The sequence below is a fragment of the Adiantum capillus-veneris genome, chromosome 11 (assembly GCF_014529385.1).
Source record: "Adiantum capillus-veneris isolate H3 chromosome 11, ASM1452938v2, whole genome shotgun sequence".
Taxonomy (NCBI): Eukaryota; Viridiplantae; Streptophyta; class Polypodiopsida; order Polypodiales; family Pteridaceae; genus Adiantum; species Adiantum capillus-veneris.
This window is the reverse complement of record NC_140941.1, coordinates 104,181,911-104,198,641: the sequence shown is the minus strand read 5'-3', so window position 1 is coordinate 104,198,641 and position 16,731 is coordinate 104,181,911. Positions and strand designations below refer to the sequence as shown.

Sequence of the window (16,731 nt, the reverse complement as noted above, 5' to 3'; positions counted from 1 at the left end):
CTTTGACTGCTGATTCGACCAAGTTGGTTGCAGGAATGTCAAGGGTCCCGTCTCGAGTTTTGCATGCGACATGGGATGGTCAGGAGTAGGCAAGGACTCACCATGGTTGGCATCACCTTCAACATGTTGTGCTTGAGCGGGTTTTACCACCGGCGTAGGGAGGGTGGCTCGAAGTGCCTCATTGATTGTGTTGGCACCGCTAGCATCATTGGCAAGAGGCATCAGCACCTTCAGCGTCTGGAGAGCCTGAGGAGTGGATCTGCATAGGAGACGGGGTAAGGCCCCATTGAGGGCATGGCAGGCTAGCTTGAGGGCTACCAGAAGAACCATGAGGAAGTTCATTGCCCAGAGTTTTAGTAGCATAGGGGGCTGCATGGTGAGGCTCAAACCAAAGGGTATTGATTCACGTGTCAGGAGGAAATTCAAAGGGTGCATTTTGATGCCTAACCTTGGGTATCACTCAAACAAGAAGATAAGGCATGTGCTACCCGATGGTTTTCCAAAATTTTTGGTGCACCATTTTGCTGAACCGGACCTCCTTATGATGCACAACAAGAAGTTTTATGCTGAGATTGATCATTATGTTTCCACTTTGAAGCGGAAATTGTGGAGCGAGCCACTCAGTGCAACATTGCCATTACCAATGGTTCTACGAGGCTTCGTAGGTAGGAGGATGAGTAGGTGCTGCCGATCCTAATGATGACAGCATTAAGGATGAGATAGTTTTAGAAATTTTGGATTTGTAATTTTGTGTTTGTGACAGCCACACTCTATTGTACAGGTTTTGGAATATTCAATATCAATGATCATCTCCACACACACACACACACACACACACACACACACACACACACACACACACACACACACACACACACAGAGACTCAGATTTGTTCTCAGATTATGGAAAAAAGTAATTATAAACTTCTAAGTGAAGAGGAGGTGGAAATAGCAACATCTCGGCAATATCTCTTGAACTTGCCAATTGCATTTGATTCCTCAATGGTGTTAGTTCACTTGACTTTCGTTTCTTTGCGGAATACAATTGCTATGTTGTTAGCTGGATAAATGTGTGTGTGTGTGTGTGTGTGTGTGTTTTTATGTAGACCCATTACGTAAGAAGAGGCCAATGATTTCAATAAAAAATTGAAAGCATCAAATGAGGGGCCAATGATTTAAAAAAAAAAACTTAGTCAAACGGGATACTAGCGGTTTAGCACCATTAAATGTGATGGAGAAGGCTAGTTGATGCACACAAGTAGTATTGGGTGAGGTGAGGGGTAGACAAGGAGGGAGCACGTAAAGCCAAGGGGTCATGGCACCATGCATCAGGCATGTGAGTCTTGAATTATGCAAGAAGACATGCAAGTTTTTTAATTTTCATGGCTACACTTCTCTAGAAACTCATATGATTGCCTGAGTTGTTATGTGAGTCCGGCATTAATCATATGTCAGGAGTGTGTGGATTTGAGCCATTAGGATAGATTGTCTTGAAGATATGCACCATCGCCACGTGTTGTGAATTTGGCTAGATTACTTTGGTCTTCAAGCTCAAGAAATTGTATAATTTATAAACTTCTTTAATCTAGCTTGTTTGAAGGGACTTGCTCAATTATTTCATTGCTCGAAAAGACCCGCTCGCCAATTTGTATAATCCTGCCACTTGACCTTTTTCCCACATGTGACCCAAATCACTTTCTAGCAATAAATGCCACCTTCCCTTTTTTGAGCCTATATGTTAGCGGGTCACCGCGATGGACGTCTGTAGCATAGCGATCTCGCACTAACATAATGTCAATACTCATGGAAGTGACTCAAATGGGGTGCATAGACTCTTTGAGGTTGTCACTCTCAAGAAGTGAACCTAACAAGCTAACGCAACAACTCTACAAGAAAATCAATCACTCAATGATCAGGGAAATCTGTCGTTGTCCTTTCACCCAACTCTAAGTCATCATGCCATTTTGGCACTCGAACGGACTTGAAATGCAACAAAACTTTAGGAGGAGGTCTAGGACACCTAGAGACACTATCCTACCAAGTCTGGTTGCAATCCGACAAGGTATCAAAATCACAATCCATCATGAAAAAGGTCCTGAAAACTGCATCAGATTAGTCCAGAAAGGTCGCCCTATGTTCTAAGAACACTCTCCTATGGTCAAAACGACTAAAATCAGCTATTTAAGCACTCAAATCTGTAATTAAGACTCACAAACGCATATCACAAACCACAACAAAACTGACAATGCTTACACTTGCATGAAAGAGAAAGGAAAGAGGAACACAGTGCAAGTTTCAAAACTGAAAATGGATCACCCAATCATTAGTTGGGATGATTACAAATTGGAGCCGCTTTGTAGCTTGAGCATACGTATAACAGAGCTCTTTTCTCTTCTTAAAGATAAGCCTCCTTTCACACTAGAGTTATTGATCTTTATACCTAGGGCTTTCTAAATGGCTAGTGGCCGTCTCATATGGACTTTTACAATTTTCATGACAAAATTACAACTCAGGGAATTGACCTGCTACTCTGGAATCAAGATTTACACAAAGTATCACTACACTAGCTTGGAAAAATAATAAGAGTACAAATGTAGTGTCCGACTACGTGTTCGACCAGGTGGACACTCGTCCGATCAATTCCGCAACATTCCCACCTTCCTAGCTCGTGTCGTCCCTTGACATGACCATGTGCAACCTTGTTGTTAGGTTTGTCTGCAGATTTGTCTTCAAGATTGGTCTTTAGCTTTGAAAGAGCTTTGGCGTTGATGACACTCCCTCCTTCCTTGAGTGATTCATATCTGCCATGTTGTTGATATGTGACTTGATCTTTGATTCTCGAGGCAAATTTTATTCTTGTTGTGCATTCACCTCTTTGTTGCCAGTCTTAGCCGCCCTGTAAAGATGGATGTTAATGTGTTTGAGCTTGTAGAACTGATCCTCTTTGTGGCGTGGACTTTATGATGGGTTTGCTTTCAAGGTCCACTGCAATTTGAATTGTCTGCAATAGGTAGCCAATGTTGAATCACTTTGTGAGCTACATATGATTATTGTTGATAGCTCGCTTTCTGAATTTGTCATTGCTTGTCATTGTAGGCCATTCTTCATTTTTCCATTGCTTGCTGAAGCTTTGTTAGTTTCCTTCAAGGAAGATATGCTCTTGATAAATACAATGGGATATGCAGTTGTAACTCCAAGTCTTTGTCGATTGATTTGGTCAGCCATTTCCTTATTGGTGATGTAGAAGGAATATATACAAGATGATGATGATGAGGGTTTTTAGATTAGGGTCTAAAACCTGGATGACCAAAGGAAAAAAACCCAGTGGGAAAAAAGTGCCTTTAGTATACGCTTTTATTGTGGTTGAGCAATTCCTCTTGAAGTACCCGCCATGCAATGTGAGTGCTTGGGAGAAACAAAGGAAGAGTGCCTAATGCAAGTACCGATTATGGGACACTCTATATGCATATGAGAAATTTTTCAAACAAAAGCATGCAGTGTTAGAGATGGAGATGATGGGTGCATCAAGGAAAAAATGTAGCACATGTGAAATCAAAGGACGTCACAATAGCTTTCACATTTCCGAGAAGGGTTTTCCTTGTAGAAGCTTCTCCAATCATACCTCATTGTGCTTAGTGCGTGAGTGCCTTTTGGATTTCCTCCTTCACTTCACCACATATAATTTACATAGACTTTGACTCTTATGCTCACCTGTACGAGCATGAGTGACATAAGACAATTATACTCAACTCTTCTAGCTTGAGCAGTACCTAGACTAGCTAAGAAGCTTAGACCATAGAGAATATTACATGAAGGTTTGGGATTAACGCCTCGCTCATTTGGTGGCTTAGCTGCCCGACTATGACTTTTATGCCATGTATGTTTAATGGAAACTTTGACTTACCTATTCAAGGCCAAAAACCCAATTCCATAAGTTCTAAAAATTTAAGCCTCTTCCATTGTGTTGGTCTTTGGATGCCACCATTTTGTCCATCACTAGGTTGGCATACTTTGGCTCCTCTTGACTTGCTCTTTGTATGTCGACACTGCTTTGTGAAACAAGTCCTTCAACACTTGTAGTGATTAATGGAGCCTTTACTTTAACTCCCATAAGAAGCGATTATCAATAGGTGTGGTTTTTTTGTGATTGAAGCAATTTTGGAACCCACCCTGTCTTTGGTCCATGTGTGACCGTATTTTGCATTTGTTTCTTTTGCTTGATGTCTTGATGGACACTACGCTTTGGTATCCATATCTGATTGTTTCCATTGTAAAAGCCTTGCTTTTGCAATTGAAGACAAGGTATTCATATAGAGGTTGTAGCAGCCTTGGTTGTAATTGGCTTTTGTTGGCTTGTGGTTGTCATTGCTTGCCTTTGGGTAGAAGATTGTGCTGCATGATTTCTCTTGGTTACTTCAGATTGAGCTACAATTTTTGGTGACCATATTTGAGTGTTACCTTCATAAAATCCTTGTACTATGAGTAGCTTGATTGGAATCATCCACTACTTCATCTGTTAGCTTGGCTGAGGTCTGACTTCGGCACCCATACTTGTCACATTGCTTGCTTGGAAGGTCTTTTCTTCAGTCTTTTGTTGTTATTCTCTCTCGTACGTGAGGTGTGTGTCTTTTGTTGATAGCTCACCTTGCTCCTTGTAGAACTTCTTTCATGAGGTGAGTAGACCCAGGCTACTACTTTAGGCTTTTTGGCCCAAACAGTGGTGCTTCCTTGGAAGTATCCTTGAGTAGTGATTGAATCATTTGATACTACCCACCCGGTCACCTTTTGTTGTTGTGTTTGAACCCATGCTTCATGTATCCAAATTGGTTCTTTCACTTTGATGTGCTCTTTGGATACTAACACTTGCTTGATTCTTTTTTACTTCTTTTGGAGGCTTTGTTGCGATTGGAACTTTGGTTGATAGACTTTTTGTTTTGGTTTCCATTGCATTGTCGATGGTTTGGCTCTTGATGTAGAGGCTTCACAAGAAGTTGATGGAGGCTCATTGAAGGTAAAGTCATCTTGCAAGGTAGATATACTTTAATGTTAATCTTTGCTTTACCTTTTTCGGCAATGGTTGGCAATTTCTTCTCCACATGGATTTGAGAAGCTTCATGGACTCTTACTGTTGTTGTTGTTGAAGCTTTTGATTGTTGTCTAAAGAAGATGTTCCTGCAGCTTTCTATCAGGACCAGACTCTCTTTGATGAGATGGGAGTCGATTATGTGGAAAGTATCCTTATACTCCCCAGTACTCAACTTGAGTACAACTTCTGTCACTCCGAACCTAGGAATTTCCGTTTTAGAACTTGTGTACACTATGTCCTCTAGCTTGTTGATTAGTGAATTCCCCATCATTATCCATGTTCCGTAAGACATTAAATTCTTTTTCGCTTCTGGATCTGTCGGAGCTGAACATGCGATTTTGAGTCCCGTTTCTCCGCATATGTTGAATTTGATTTTTGTAAGAGAAAATCAATCTTCTTCTTTAACCTTGTGCGTGCTTTACTGCACATGTCGAAGGGTGGGAAACTTGCCAAACACTGTGTGTGAGCAACAAATGTCGGCAAGCACACAACAAGACAGTCCTAGCAAGCTCAAAGAAGCAATGGTGTGTCACTCACCGCTCAATGCTTTCCGTTGTGAAGGATTTTGTGCCGCATAGAAGAAGGAGTTGTTGTCGTTGCCGCCGAGTTCTCAACCACCTCGCCGCCGCCGATGCTGCTGTAATGCTCGATCACAACTCTCTCTCTCTCTCTCTCTCTCTCTCTCTCTCTCTCACACACACACACACACTCACACACACACACACACCCGCACACACACACACCCGCACACACACACACACACACACACACACACACACACACACACACACACACACACACACACACACACACACACACACACACACACACACACGAACACACGAAGGAGAAGAAGATAGAGGTAGAGCATGTTGGAATTAGGGTTGCAGAGAAACGCCACAGCTTGGAGAAGACAAAGGAAGCTCAAGACATACAACTGAGAGTGTGTCACTTAGTGTGCAATGGGAAGATAGATAGCCCTAAAGTGATGGGCGTATATACAATGCACGGGGGAAAAAAATTGTTGGAATTAGGGTTGCAGAGAAACTCACACAGCTTAGAGAAGACGAAGGAAGCTCAAAGCACACAATAGAGAGTGTGTTACTTAGTGTGCAATGGAAAGATAGATAGCCCTAGAGTGATGGGCGTATATACAATGCATGGGGGAAAAAACCTCCTAAAGAGGGAAAAAATGCCCCGGCGGTCCTAGTGTGTTCACACACATCACTACCACATGTATATGGTAACAAATCCCCCCGGAGTGATGAGGTGAACGAGAGCTGGCACATGAGTAAAGGGAAGTGCCATGCCCTGAGGACAGGATCAGTCCACAAAGGGGAGTAAGCCCAAAGCTTTGCAGAAAGCTTCAAGCTTCTCACGAGACAATGCCTTTGTGAAAAGATCTGCAAGGTGATCTCTCCTGCTGAGAGCCTCTCCCTGACATAGTGGTAATGCACCTCAATGTGCCTTGTGCGAGCATGAAAAACTGGGTTCCTCGCAACTGCCAATGCGCTTTGACTGTTAGTGTAGATAGTGTTGGCAGTGTCTTGTCCAACACCCAAATCATCCATAAGGCGTCTGAGCCATACACACTCAACCGTAGCTGTGAAGACTGCCCTGTACTCAGCCTCACAACTCGAAGTGGCCACAGTAGGTTGCTTCTTGCTCAACCATGATATACATGAACTGCCCAGCATGAAACAAAAACCACTTGTGGACACTCGCGTGTCAAAACAATTAGCCCAATCTAAGTCCGAAAAAGCATGTAAGTCTGGCGGCAATGATCCCCCCTTGGGATAAAACAAGCCAAGATGTAAAGTGCCACTAAGGTAGCGGAAAATCCTCTTGACAGCTTGCCAATGCGTAGACCCTGGGCTATGCATAAATCTGCTGACCTGTGAGACTGCAAACTGAATATCTGGCCTCGTGTTGCATACATAAATGAGGCAGCCAACAACAGTTTGGTAAAGAGTGACATCAGCAGGATTGCCAACATCATGTAGACTCAACTTCAAACCTGTTTCCATGGGAGTGGCAATAGGTTTGCAATCCTCAAGTCCAAACTTACATAGCAATGTCTCTATGTAACTTTTCTGACACAAGGCAATACCACCATCACACTGCTTAAACTGTATACCCAAATAATGATGCAACAGTTCCAAATCTTTCATCTTGAAAGTAGCATTCAAAGAAGCCTTAAATTCAGCAATATGTCTCTCATTTGGTCCAGTGATCAGCAAATTATCAACATAGAGAACCACGATGAGAAATATATCACCCTCACGCTTTACATACAATGTGCTTTCTGTTGGACTGTTACGAAAGCCTTGTTTGACCAAATGAGTGTCAGCTTTCTCATACCAAGCACGAGGAGATTGCTTCAAGCCATACAAAGCCTTGTTACATTTGCACACTTTGTCCTCTTGTCCTTTTATGACAAAACCGCGAGGCTGCGTTACATAAACTTCCTCAAATATGTCACCATTCAAGAAAGCAGTAACAATGTCTGATTGATGTACATCCCAACCAAAATGAGCTGCCAATGCACATAGAAAACGCACAGTAGTCATACGACAAGTGGGAGCAAAAGTCTCTTAATAATCTATGCCTTTTTGTTGTGCATAACGCTTTGCAACAAGTCGAGCCTTATGGCGATCGATCTCACTATCCGGCTTGCGTTTCAACTTGTAAACCCACTTTGTACCAATGGCCTTTTTGCCAGGAGGCAAATCACATAAAGTCCATGTGTCATTTTTGTTAAGTATGGAGCCTGATTTACCCTTGTAATTTTCTGTGGTAAAAGCGCACATTTGTAAGGTCCCCATTATGAGGAGAAGCCATCGTGCGTGAAGGAAAATCACTCATCGGAAACCAAAATTTTCACGGACAAGAATCAGGGGCATATTCTTTTTCGCCGGAATATTATGGCCGGACGGCGGCCGGAAAGTGGTCGGAAAACAACCGGTCGTTGGCCGTTGGCCGGTAGTCAATGGCCGATGGCCGGTGGTCGGAAGTCAATGGCCGGTGGCCGGTGGTCGGAAGTCAATGGCCGGTGGCCGGTGGCCGAATTCAATGGCCGGTGGCCGAATTCAAAAGCAGACTTGTCTTCTCAAGGGCGGCCACACATGGGCGGATTGGAGGGTCCGATTTGGACTTATTCGCACAAGGGCGGCTACACATGGCTGTCTCTCATAAGAGAGGGCAGCCCTTTTGGCCTATAAAAGGAGGCCATTTCTACACACATTTTAGAGTGTGAAGTTGATGCAACAAGGTGAGTGTGAGGTGGTGAGAGTGAAGCAAGGCGGGAGCTCCATTAAGGGTATAATCCCTTTGTAAACTACTTCTTGTTTTGAAGTACTAAAGCCATTGAGTGGCTGCTTTCCCGTGGACGTAGCCCACATTGGGTGAACCACGTATATCGTGTGTACTCTCTCTCTCTCTCTCTCTCTCTCTCTACTCTATAATCTCTTGTGTGTGAAATCTATCTCTTTCCATTAAGTAATCTACTCAAAAATCTATTTAGCTACGTCTTATTTCCTAACAACTGGTATCAGAGCAAGGTTTTCTCGTAGCTAAATTATCTCAAGGAAAGGAATCCTTGAATTAAGTGGGAGTTATGGCGGAGGAAAGGAAGCTCAAGATTGAGAAGTTCAACGGCAAAAACTACCAACATTGGAAGATGCAGATTGACGACTATCTCTACCAGAAGGACCTCTATTTGCCACTAGGCGGTCTTGCGAAGAAGCCCGCAACAATGGCAGATGAAGCATGGATTGTCCTTGATCGAAAGGCACTGCGAACAATCCGGTTAAGCTTGGCGTCAACAGTGGCCTTCAATGTTTCGGAGATGAAGACCACGGAGGACTTGATGAAGTCACTTGACGACTTCTACGAGAAACCATCGGCATCCAATAAGGTATTTCTTATGAAGCGCTTGTTCAATCTAAAGATGGCAGAGAATGGTTCAGTTGCAGAACACCTAAATGACTTTAACACAAACATAAGTCAACTTCGATCAGTGAAAATCAATTTCAATGACGAAGTGCGAGCTCTCCTTATACTATCATCTCTACCGGATAGTTGGGACAGCCTTGTGATGGCTGTAAGTAATTCTATCTTTGGCACAAATACTCTTAAGTTTGATATGTCAGCATAATGAGGTTGACCATAAATAAAAGGAGATGGTTGGCCATGTCGTGCCCCTCCTTGAGGGTAAGAAGGATATAGGTTAGGGTGAGAGATAGGACGATTACCTTGATTGCGTGGTTGCCCATAGTCCTTTGTGAGGTGTCCAAAGCGATGACAGTTGGCGCATTGCTTTGAATTTTGGTGATTGTGGTGGCTTTGAAATTGCAACTTTCTTCCATAATTATTGTGTTGTCGAGGAGGGCCCGAATGTTGAGATTTCTTGCCGTTGTAAGGGCGTAAGTTTCTTGTCATAGTGACAAGTGCTGTGGACTTCTGCGAGCTGCTATTGTGGTCGCAAAGCGTTTCCTCCTGATGGATCTTGGCTACAAGATTTTGTAGCTGCAAGTTAGCCGTAGTGGCTTGTGTAGTGATAAAGGCTCTTCATGATGCAGGTAGAGAAGCCAATAAGAGCATACTTTGAAGCTCTTCAGGGATGGCAAGCCCTGAGATAAGTACTTCATCTAGAAGTATTTGCCACGTCTCCAAAAACTTGGAGGATGACTGACCCTCTTGCATGGTAGTGTTTATCAATTTCTTGATCAGGGAAACTTGGTAGACGAGGTCAGTGTGCTCATAGTTCTTCTCGAAGAACTTCCAAATGGCGCTAGCAGTAGTTAGCTTTTTCACCATTTGGATTTGCCGATCTTGGCAATGGAGAATGAGCTCCATCTTGGCACTATTGTTTCTACTATGCCAAGTATTATAGGTGTCGATGAAGTATGCTAAATCTTTGTCTTCGGGGTCTTTGGGGTGGTCAGGTTGCTCTTCGACCCCTGACGTGACGTCCCAAAGTTGCAGCTGCGTGAGGTAGAGTTCCATCCGAATCTTCCACACTTGGTAGTTAGTGCCGTTAAGCTTGTCGATAATGTAGCGGGGCTTGTAGGTGGATGCGGAAGATGAAGAAGCTAATTCGGCCATCTTTCGAGGTTCCGGATTCTTTGAAAAGAATGGAGAGTGAGGCTTCGAGTGTGGGCTAGAGAGATGGAAGACTCTTAGCACTAATTAGAAAAACTAATCTTAAGTTCGAGTGCTCTGATACCATGTGAGAACTTAGAGATTAACTTAAATGTGATTAATATCACTATTAATTAATATGCTAATGTCAAGACATAAGAGAGTGCAAGATAAAAATAGAGCAATGACAATAGATTGCACTTAAATGGAGAATGAAGACCTTATTACAAATGAGGACAGCCAATGGGATTTATATACAAGTTGAGGGAGTGAAGATTATCCATCACATGGGAATTATAGGTAGGTGGGAATAGACACATGTTGAAGCTTGCATAGGTAAAAGGGGTCCATGTGGGAATTAGGGAATAGAGGTAGGTAGAAAGGAAGTCCACACTTATTATAATCATAAGTTACTTTTACAAAACCCTGCAAAACCATACATTTAGGAAAAAAAAAACAGCTGCCTACTGACCAGCGAAAAGGCTCAAATCCGATATGTGCATCTTTATTAAGAGCCAAACACTACTGGTTATTTCGGCGCAGCTTGACACCTGTTGTTGCTGCAAAATTACCACAAAAAGGAGTCCTCGTGGACCAAAATGGCTGTACTGTATACTGCAGGGCACAGTACACTGCAGGGCTGTATAATTGCAAAAAATATCTGTATAGGAAGGCAAGTTCAAAGTTTAATCACAAAGAAAAATATTCAATCAAGCACTTACTTGGGTAGTCATTTAATTCGCTTATTTGCCCATGGTGTTTTCTGGATCAGTGCTGCTTGCTTTCAGAAGATGCGTCATGAAGGGGTTAACCCAGAGATCAGTGCTATGGCGACTGTGGATGAAAAAGATATCGTTGGTTATGGGCACATATAACCATTTCTGGCGGTGCTGAGGTGCAAGAGGTTGCAGACTACCTGGAAGAGTGAATATACTATACTAACTAGGAAAGCCTGGAAAAGGCTTCATCTATACGTACTTCGTACACACTTCTGTGCTCGGAGGCAAAAGTTGCTCTGGTTCTATTTGAAACTAGCATACATGGGGATGCTATTAAGGACAGAGGTAGTCCCTTCTGTTTAGGGCGGAGCAGAGATGATTCTTTGTGTTGTCGCGGTTGTTTTCCAAGTCACTGCGTCCTATATGTTCCAATCATTACCAATAATTGTATGCTCTGTCAGCACCCATAATAAATCCATCGACCTCCTGCAGTCGTCAATCACTACACAAGAAGTTTTGGATAAATTCTCACAATAATTCCCACATTGTGACTTACCTCAACCTCATGAGCTTCTGTGAGGGAGGCACCACATACCTAGCTAGGCACAATTGGGGGCAGGGTGGGCCAGTGGTCCCCTACCCCCAATTGTACCTAGCTAGGTATGCGGTGCCTCTCGAGCAGAAGCTCATGATGTTATGCATTGTATGAAAAATACCGAAAAAGACTTTGTTTTCCTACATGAGAAAATTTCTAAATCTTCTTGTGCTATCTCTACCAGTGGGAACATCCCAACTCAGCAAGCGGAATTTTCTTTGCCATGGCATGTGTGCTCTGACACTGCTGCATGTAACCAGTCATACTTTCTGCTGTACCCTGTTGCAGGCTGTACCCGATCACTCATACAATGTATCATGGTGCTGGCCCCCTTCCTCCCATACCTTTACCTGCAATACTGCTCTGGCATGGCTCTTGGCATCTGCCAGTCGCCATGCAGTCCCAGTATTACAGTGAGGTCACCAAGCAGGCAGGGAAAGGTCGCTTGGTGACCTTTCCCTACCCTGTCAAAGTTCAGGCAAATTGTGCTTTCAGAAACATATCCGCAAAAGAGTCCTGAGATCACCAAGAGAGGTTACTTCCCCAAGGTCAATTACCATCTGCTCTACCAAACAAGGAACTTGACATTATGCCTTGGGAGTGCATAATAACAGGGGATCAACAATACACATACCAGGCGGTATCAATGAATCTTGCGAAATGATTTGACTAAAAGTTGTGTAATCCCCTTCTAAGTTGTAAAATCTTTTTGGGTATGCAAACTTTTATCAGTCGAATTAAGCCTTGGGCACCTGCGTTATTTTGTGCAAAGCTTCCTGAATCATGTCCCAATCACATTCCTGGTCTTCTTTGCTCCATCCGTCGAAACGGATACAAAACAATAGAAGTCGAGCAAGGGTCTACTCACCTCAGCCTGTGGGCATACAAAAAGGGTTACGTGACCCGCACAAAAAAGACCTGCAAAACTCCTCAATGGCACAACACACTCTAGCTCTACGGAGACCAGGTGGCTTCACATACATAAGCCCGTTGCGGGCGATGGCACCATGCCCTGCTGGTGCATAGACTGCTCACAACCTGATGGCGCAACCCTGCAATGATCAGCCCCGCTGGGCGGCCAAGTGTGACCAAGAAAAGCGTACACAACCTCCGCTAGAGGATCAAATCCACAACCCACTACGGGCAAAGATGAGCAATGCAAATGGGGGCAAGAGAGTACTCCTCAATCCCCTTAACCTTGCTCTCGAAGCCTTGCAAGTAACCAATCCGAAAGGCGCAAAAACCTGAGCTGAAACAACCAGCTGCGCATTGAGCCATAGTGTGGGCTTTTACAAAATACCACCCCTACCTACATGGAACCACTGTCATAGTAGAAACCGACCACCAGCCTACCCTATCCTTGCTCACCCTCCAGGACGTTTGCTCCGCTGGATATTGGCCCTACAGGAGTACGAGTTCACAATCCGCTACAGACGGGGTGCAACTAATTTTCATGCATTCAGCAAACTCAGAACACCCGGATCGACTTCGCTGATCTCCCAACTAGCTTACATCAGCTTTCCCAACTTCAACAACATGACCCCGACATTCAGCACATCAGACAGGCAATCAGAAACACTATCTTGTACAAATAGCCATGCCTACCCAAAAATTTGGACTGCGGAGCACCCTACCTTCAATAGAATCTAGGGTACCCAAAAAAAGGACACCCACTCCTTGGTGTGTCCCCAAAATTATAAAAAAGAATTCTCCAACGATTATGGCTTTGCTTGGCCATTCCACTTGCGCAGGGCTCTAGAGGCTGTTTCGACAAGTGCTACAGAAGTGTAATCTCTTCCCCCCTTCGGAGCCGTAGCTGCTGCCAACGGCCATCCTCGCCTTGTCTGCGTGTAAGCTTCCTTTTCCCCACGGCTTCGTGTCTCCGTCAAACCTGCCGAGAGCATGCGTGCATGCATGCCATGCACCTCATACAAAGATGCTCCATGCTCCTCCCTGCCTCTCTCCCCCCTGAGCTCTGATACCACTGAAAGACCATAGGAAACTAGGGCATGCTTATCTCGACCCAATCATATTCTGTATAGGCTTTAAGGATCCCCTGAACACGCATGTCTAGCCAGCCTTGTCTAGGGTCCGTGCTCTCCGGTCTTACCCTTGTCCTGACATGTATCCCCAACTTCAAAAGAATGAACCTTGCCACTTGAAGCAACCAAAAAACTATGTCCCGGCTTCCTCCATGCGTAATTTTTCACTCCCATGGCTTCAATCCTTCACACCAGCAGCTGAATAAATATTAGCCATAAGGACATATGCCGCGGCGTCGCTTTCATCTTGCCGAACTGCATGTTCAAAGGCCCATCTGCCAATCTTCACATCTTGCCATTTCCGACAAGCGCCTAGCAAGGCAAGCCATGCTATACAATCATCGGAAGAGGGCATGTTCTGGATCACTGCTACTGCCTTGTCGAGGTGTCCTGCACGCCCATATAGGTCAACCATGCAAGTGTAGTGTGCTACATCTGGCTCGACACCATGTTTTGTACTCATGGACGCAAAATACATCTTGCCCTCATCAACCAGACCCGAGTGACTGCATGCATTCAGAACACAAGAAAATGTGAACGCATTTGGAGAGAGGCCCTCGCTTTGCATTCCTATAAAACAATCCAAAGCATCCTTTGCATGACCCTGTTGAGCATATCCTGCAATTAGTGCAGTCCATGAGTCAACATTCTGAGAAGGGAGCTCTTCAAAAACTTCTTGTGCTTTTGCAAGAGCACCACATTTGGCAAACATGTCAACCAAAGAATAACCAAGCTCAGCATGCTTTTTCAGGAGCCCCTGCTTGGTGATTTCGTCATGAATTTGTTGTCCCTTGTTGGCTGCTCCTATGCTACTGCAAGCTTTCAAGGCATAAGCAATGGTCACTTCATTCGGGGAGAGACCCTCCCCTTGCATCTCCTCAAAGAAATCCAAAGCTTCCTCAGCTTGACCCTGTTCTACATATCCTGCAATGAGTGCTGACCAAGAGACAACATCCCGAATAGGGAGTTTCTCAAGCACTTTTCTTGCTTTGCCAAGTGAGCCACATTTTGCATACATGTCCACCAAAGCATTGCCCAGCATAATATCATTTCCCAACAAACCCTGCCTAGTTATCTCATCATGTATTCGTTTCCCCTTGTCAGCCGCTCCTATGCTGCCACACACTTTCAAAATGCAAGTGAAAGTCACAGCATTCGGAGTGAGGCCCTCCCCCTGCATTCGTGCAAAGCAGTTAAGGGCTTCCTCACATTGGCCATGCTGGGCATAGCCTGCAATTATTGTAGACCAAGAGAAAACATCTCGAGCAAGGAGCTCATCTAACACTTTTTGTGCTTTTGCAAGAGCACCACATTTCACATACATGTCGATTAAGGCATTGCCAAGCACAATATCTTTACCCAACAACGCCTACCTAGAAATCCCATCATGGATTTGTTCCCCCTTGTCAGCTGCTCCTCCCATGCATCAGGAAGCTTTTAAGGCACAAGTGAAGGTCACTGCATTAGGAGAAAGGCCCTCCTCATGCATCTGTTCAAAGCAAGCGAGAGCTTCCTCACCTTGGCCATTCTGGGCATAGCCTGCTATAAGCGCATTCCATGAGACAACGTCCCGAGTGGAGAGCTCCTCAAACACCCGCCATGCTTTCACAAGTGCGCCACATTTGGCATACAGATCCACCAATGCACTGCCAAGCACAACATCTTTACCCAGCAATCCCTGCCTAAATATCTTATCAAGAAGTTGTTCTACCTTGTCTGCAGCTCCTATACTGCCACATGCTTTCAGAACGCACGCAATTGTCACTGCATTGGGGGAGAGGCCCTCACCTTGCATGTGCTTGAAACAGTTCAGCACTTCCTCACCTTTACCCTGCTGAGCATAACCAGCTATAATTGCATTCCAAGAGACAACATCTCGGGAAGGGATCTCCTCAAGGACTTGTCGTGCTTTGGCAAGGGCACAACATTTTGCATATATGCCCACCAAGGCAATGCTGAGCACAATGTTATCACTCAACAACCCCTTCCTGCCAATCTCATCATGAACTAGTTCACCCTTGTCAATATTTCCTATGCTTCTGCATGCTTTCAAAATGCAAGCAAAGGTTGCTGCATCTGGAGCGAGGCCTTCCCCCCGCATCCGATCAAAGCTATTGAGAGCTTTCTCACCTTGGCCCTGCTGTGCATATCCAGAAATTAATGCAGTCCAGGTGAAAACATTTCGAGCAGGGAGGCTATCAAGTACTTCTTGTGCTTGTGCCACAGCACCACATTTGGCATACATGTTGACAAGTGCATCACCCACAAGAGAGCTCTTCTTCAAAAGTCCCCCTCTCTGAAGATCAGCATGTGCTCTACTGCCTTTGCACAGATCCTTTGTTCTGGCACAAGCTCTCAGTAAACCCATAAAATATGTCTTTCCTGCTTTCAAGCCATTGCCAAAAACTGCATCGCCTTCGTCTGCCCCCTCCCACCTTTTGAGCTCTTCATGAACCCACCTGGGAGTGCACCGGCCATCGATCCACAAGGGATCTCTGGTCACTTTGTGTTTGAAGTCTGGGAATGCAGGGCTAGTCTTGCTTGTGCGATTGTCCCACCACTGGGTGCGATCCCTGAAATACTCCTTCCATAACAAGTCCACTTCATACGTTCGGTTTTGACATTTTTGGAGCATTGTCGAGATGGAGTACTGCAGTTGCAAAAGGATTCTGGAGATGCAAGTCACCGCTCTGCTGTTTCTCAAGAGGCCGTGCCATGTCGCCCCTGTCCCAGAGGCTTGGAGGCTCTCACATCCCGGAAACACTCATGCAACTGCGTGTGCGATAGATAAACAGAATGGGGCTTTCCAAATCGGGGACACCTAGTTGAACCTTCGAAGATTCCTTCCAGCCTTGCTTGTTGCTCGCTGCCATCGCCTCCTCTACATGTATCGCATCCTTGCCCTTGCAGGATTCTTGTTCCTTTGCCCCAACTCGTTCCCTTCCCCCTTCTCCCATCGGCAAACACGACACGTACCCCCTCCCCGAGCTGGGCTGCTTCCATCTTTCCCTCTCACTGGCTAGCAAGCCAAAAAAATGATTTTCCCAGCCAATTGGCTAACAGTACTTTGGAGAGCTTTATAACAGAAAAAATAGCAGTAGCTTTATGTGGTGAGCCGATGCCCCACCTTATGCGGGACATAGAGGG

General features: G+C 44.7%; 1 protein-coding gene and 1 pseudogene across 1 annotated transcript; both read right to left on the bottom strand.

Annotated features, from left to right (window-relative positions):
* Positions 1–9,655: 9,655 nt before the first annotated feature.
* LOC147447766 (uncharacterized) lies at positions 9,656–10,192 on the bottom strand. Its single transcript, XM_086523671.1, has one exon. The coding sequence runs from the start codon at positions 10,190–10,192 to the stop codon at positions 9,656–9,658; it is 537 nt and encodes a 178-aa protein (XP_086379797.1).
* A 3,052-nt stretch (positions 10,193–13,244) lies between these two features.
* Positions 13,245–16,287, bottom strand: LOC147447765 (pentatricopeptide repeat-containing protein At2g33680-like; annotated as a pseudogene).
* Between the last annotated feature and the right edge of the window lie 444 nt (positions 16,288–16,731).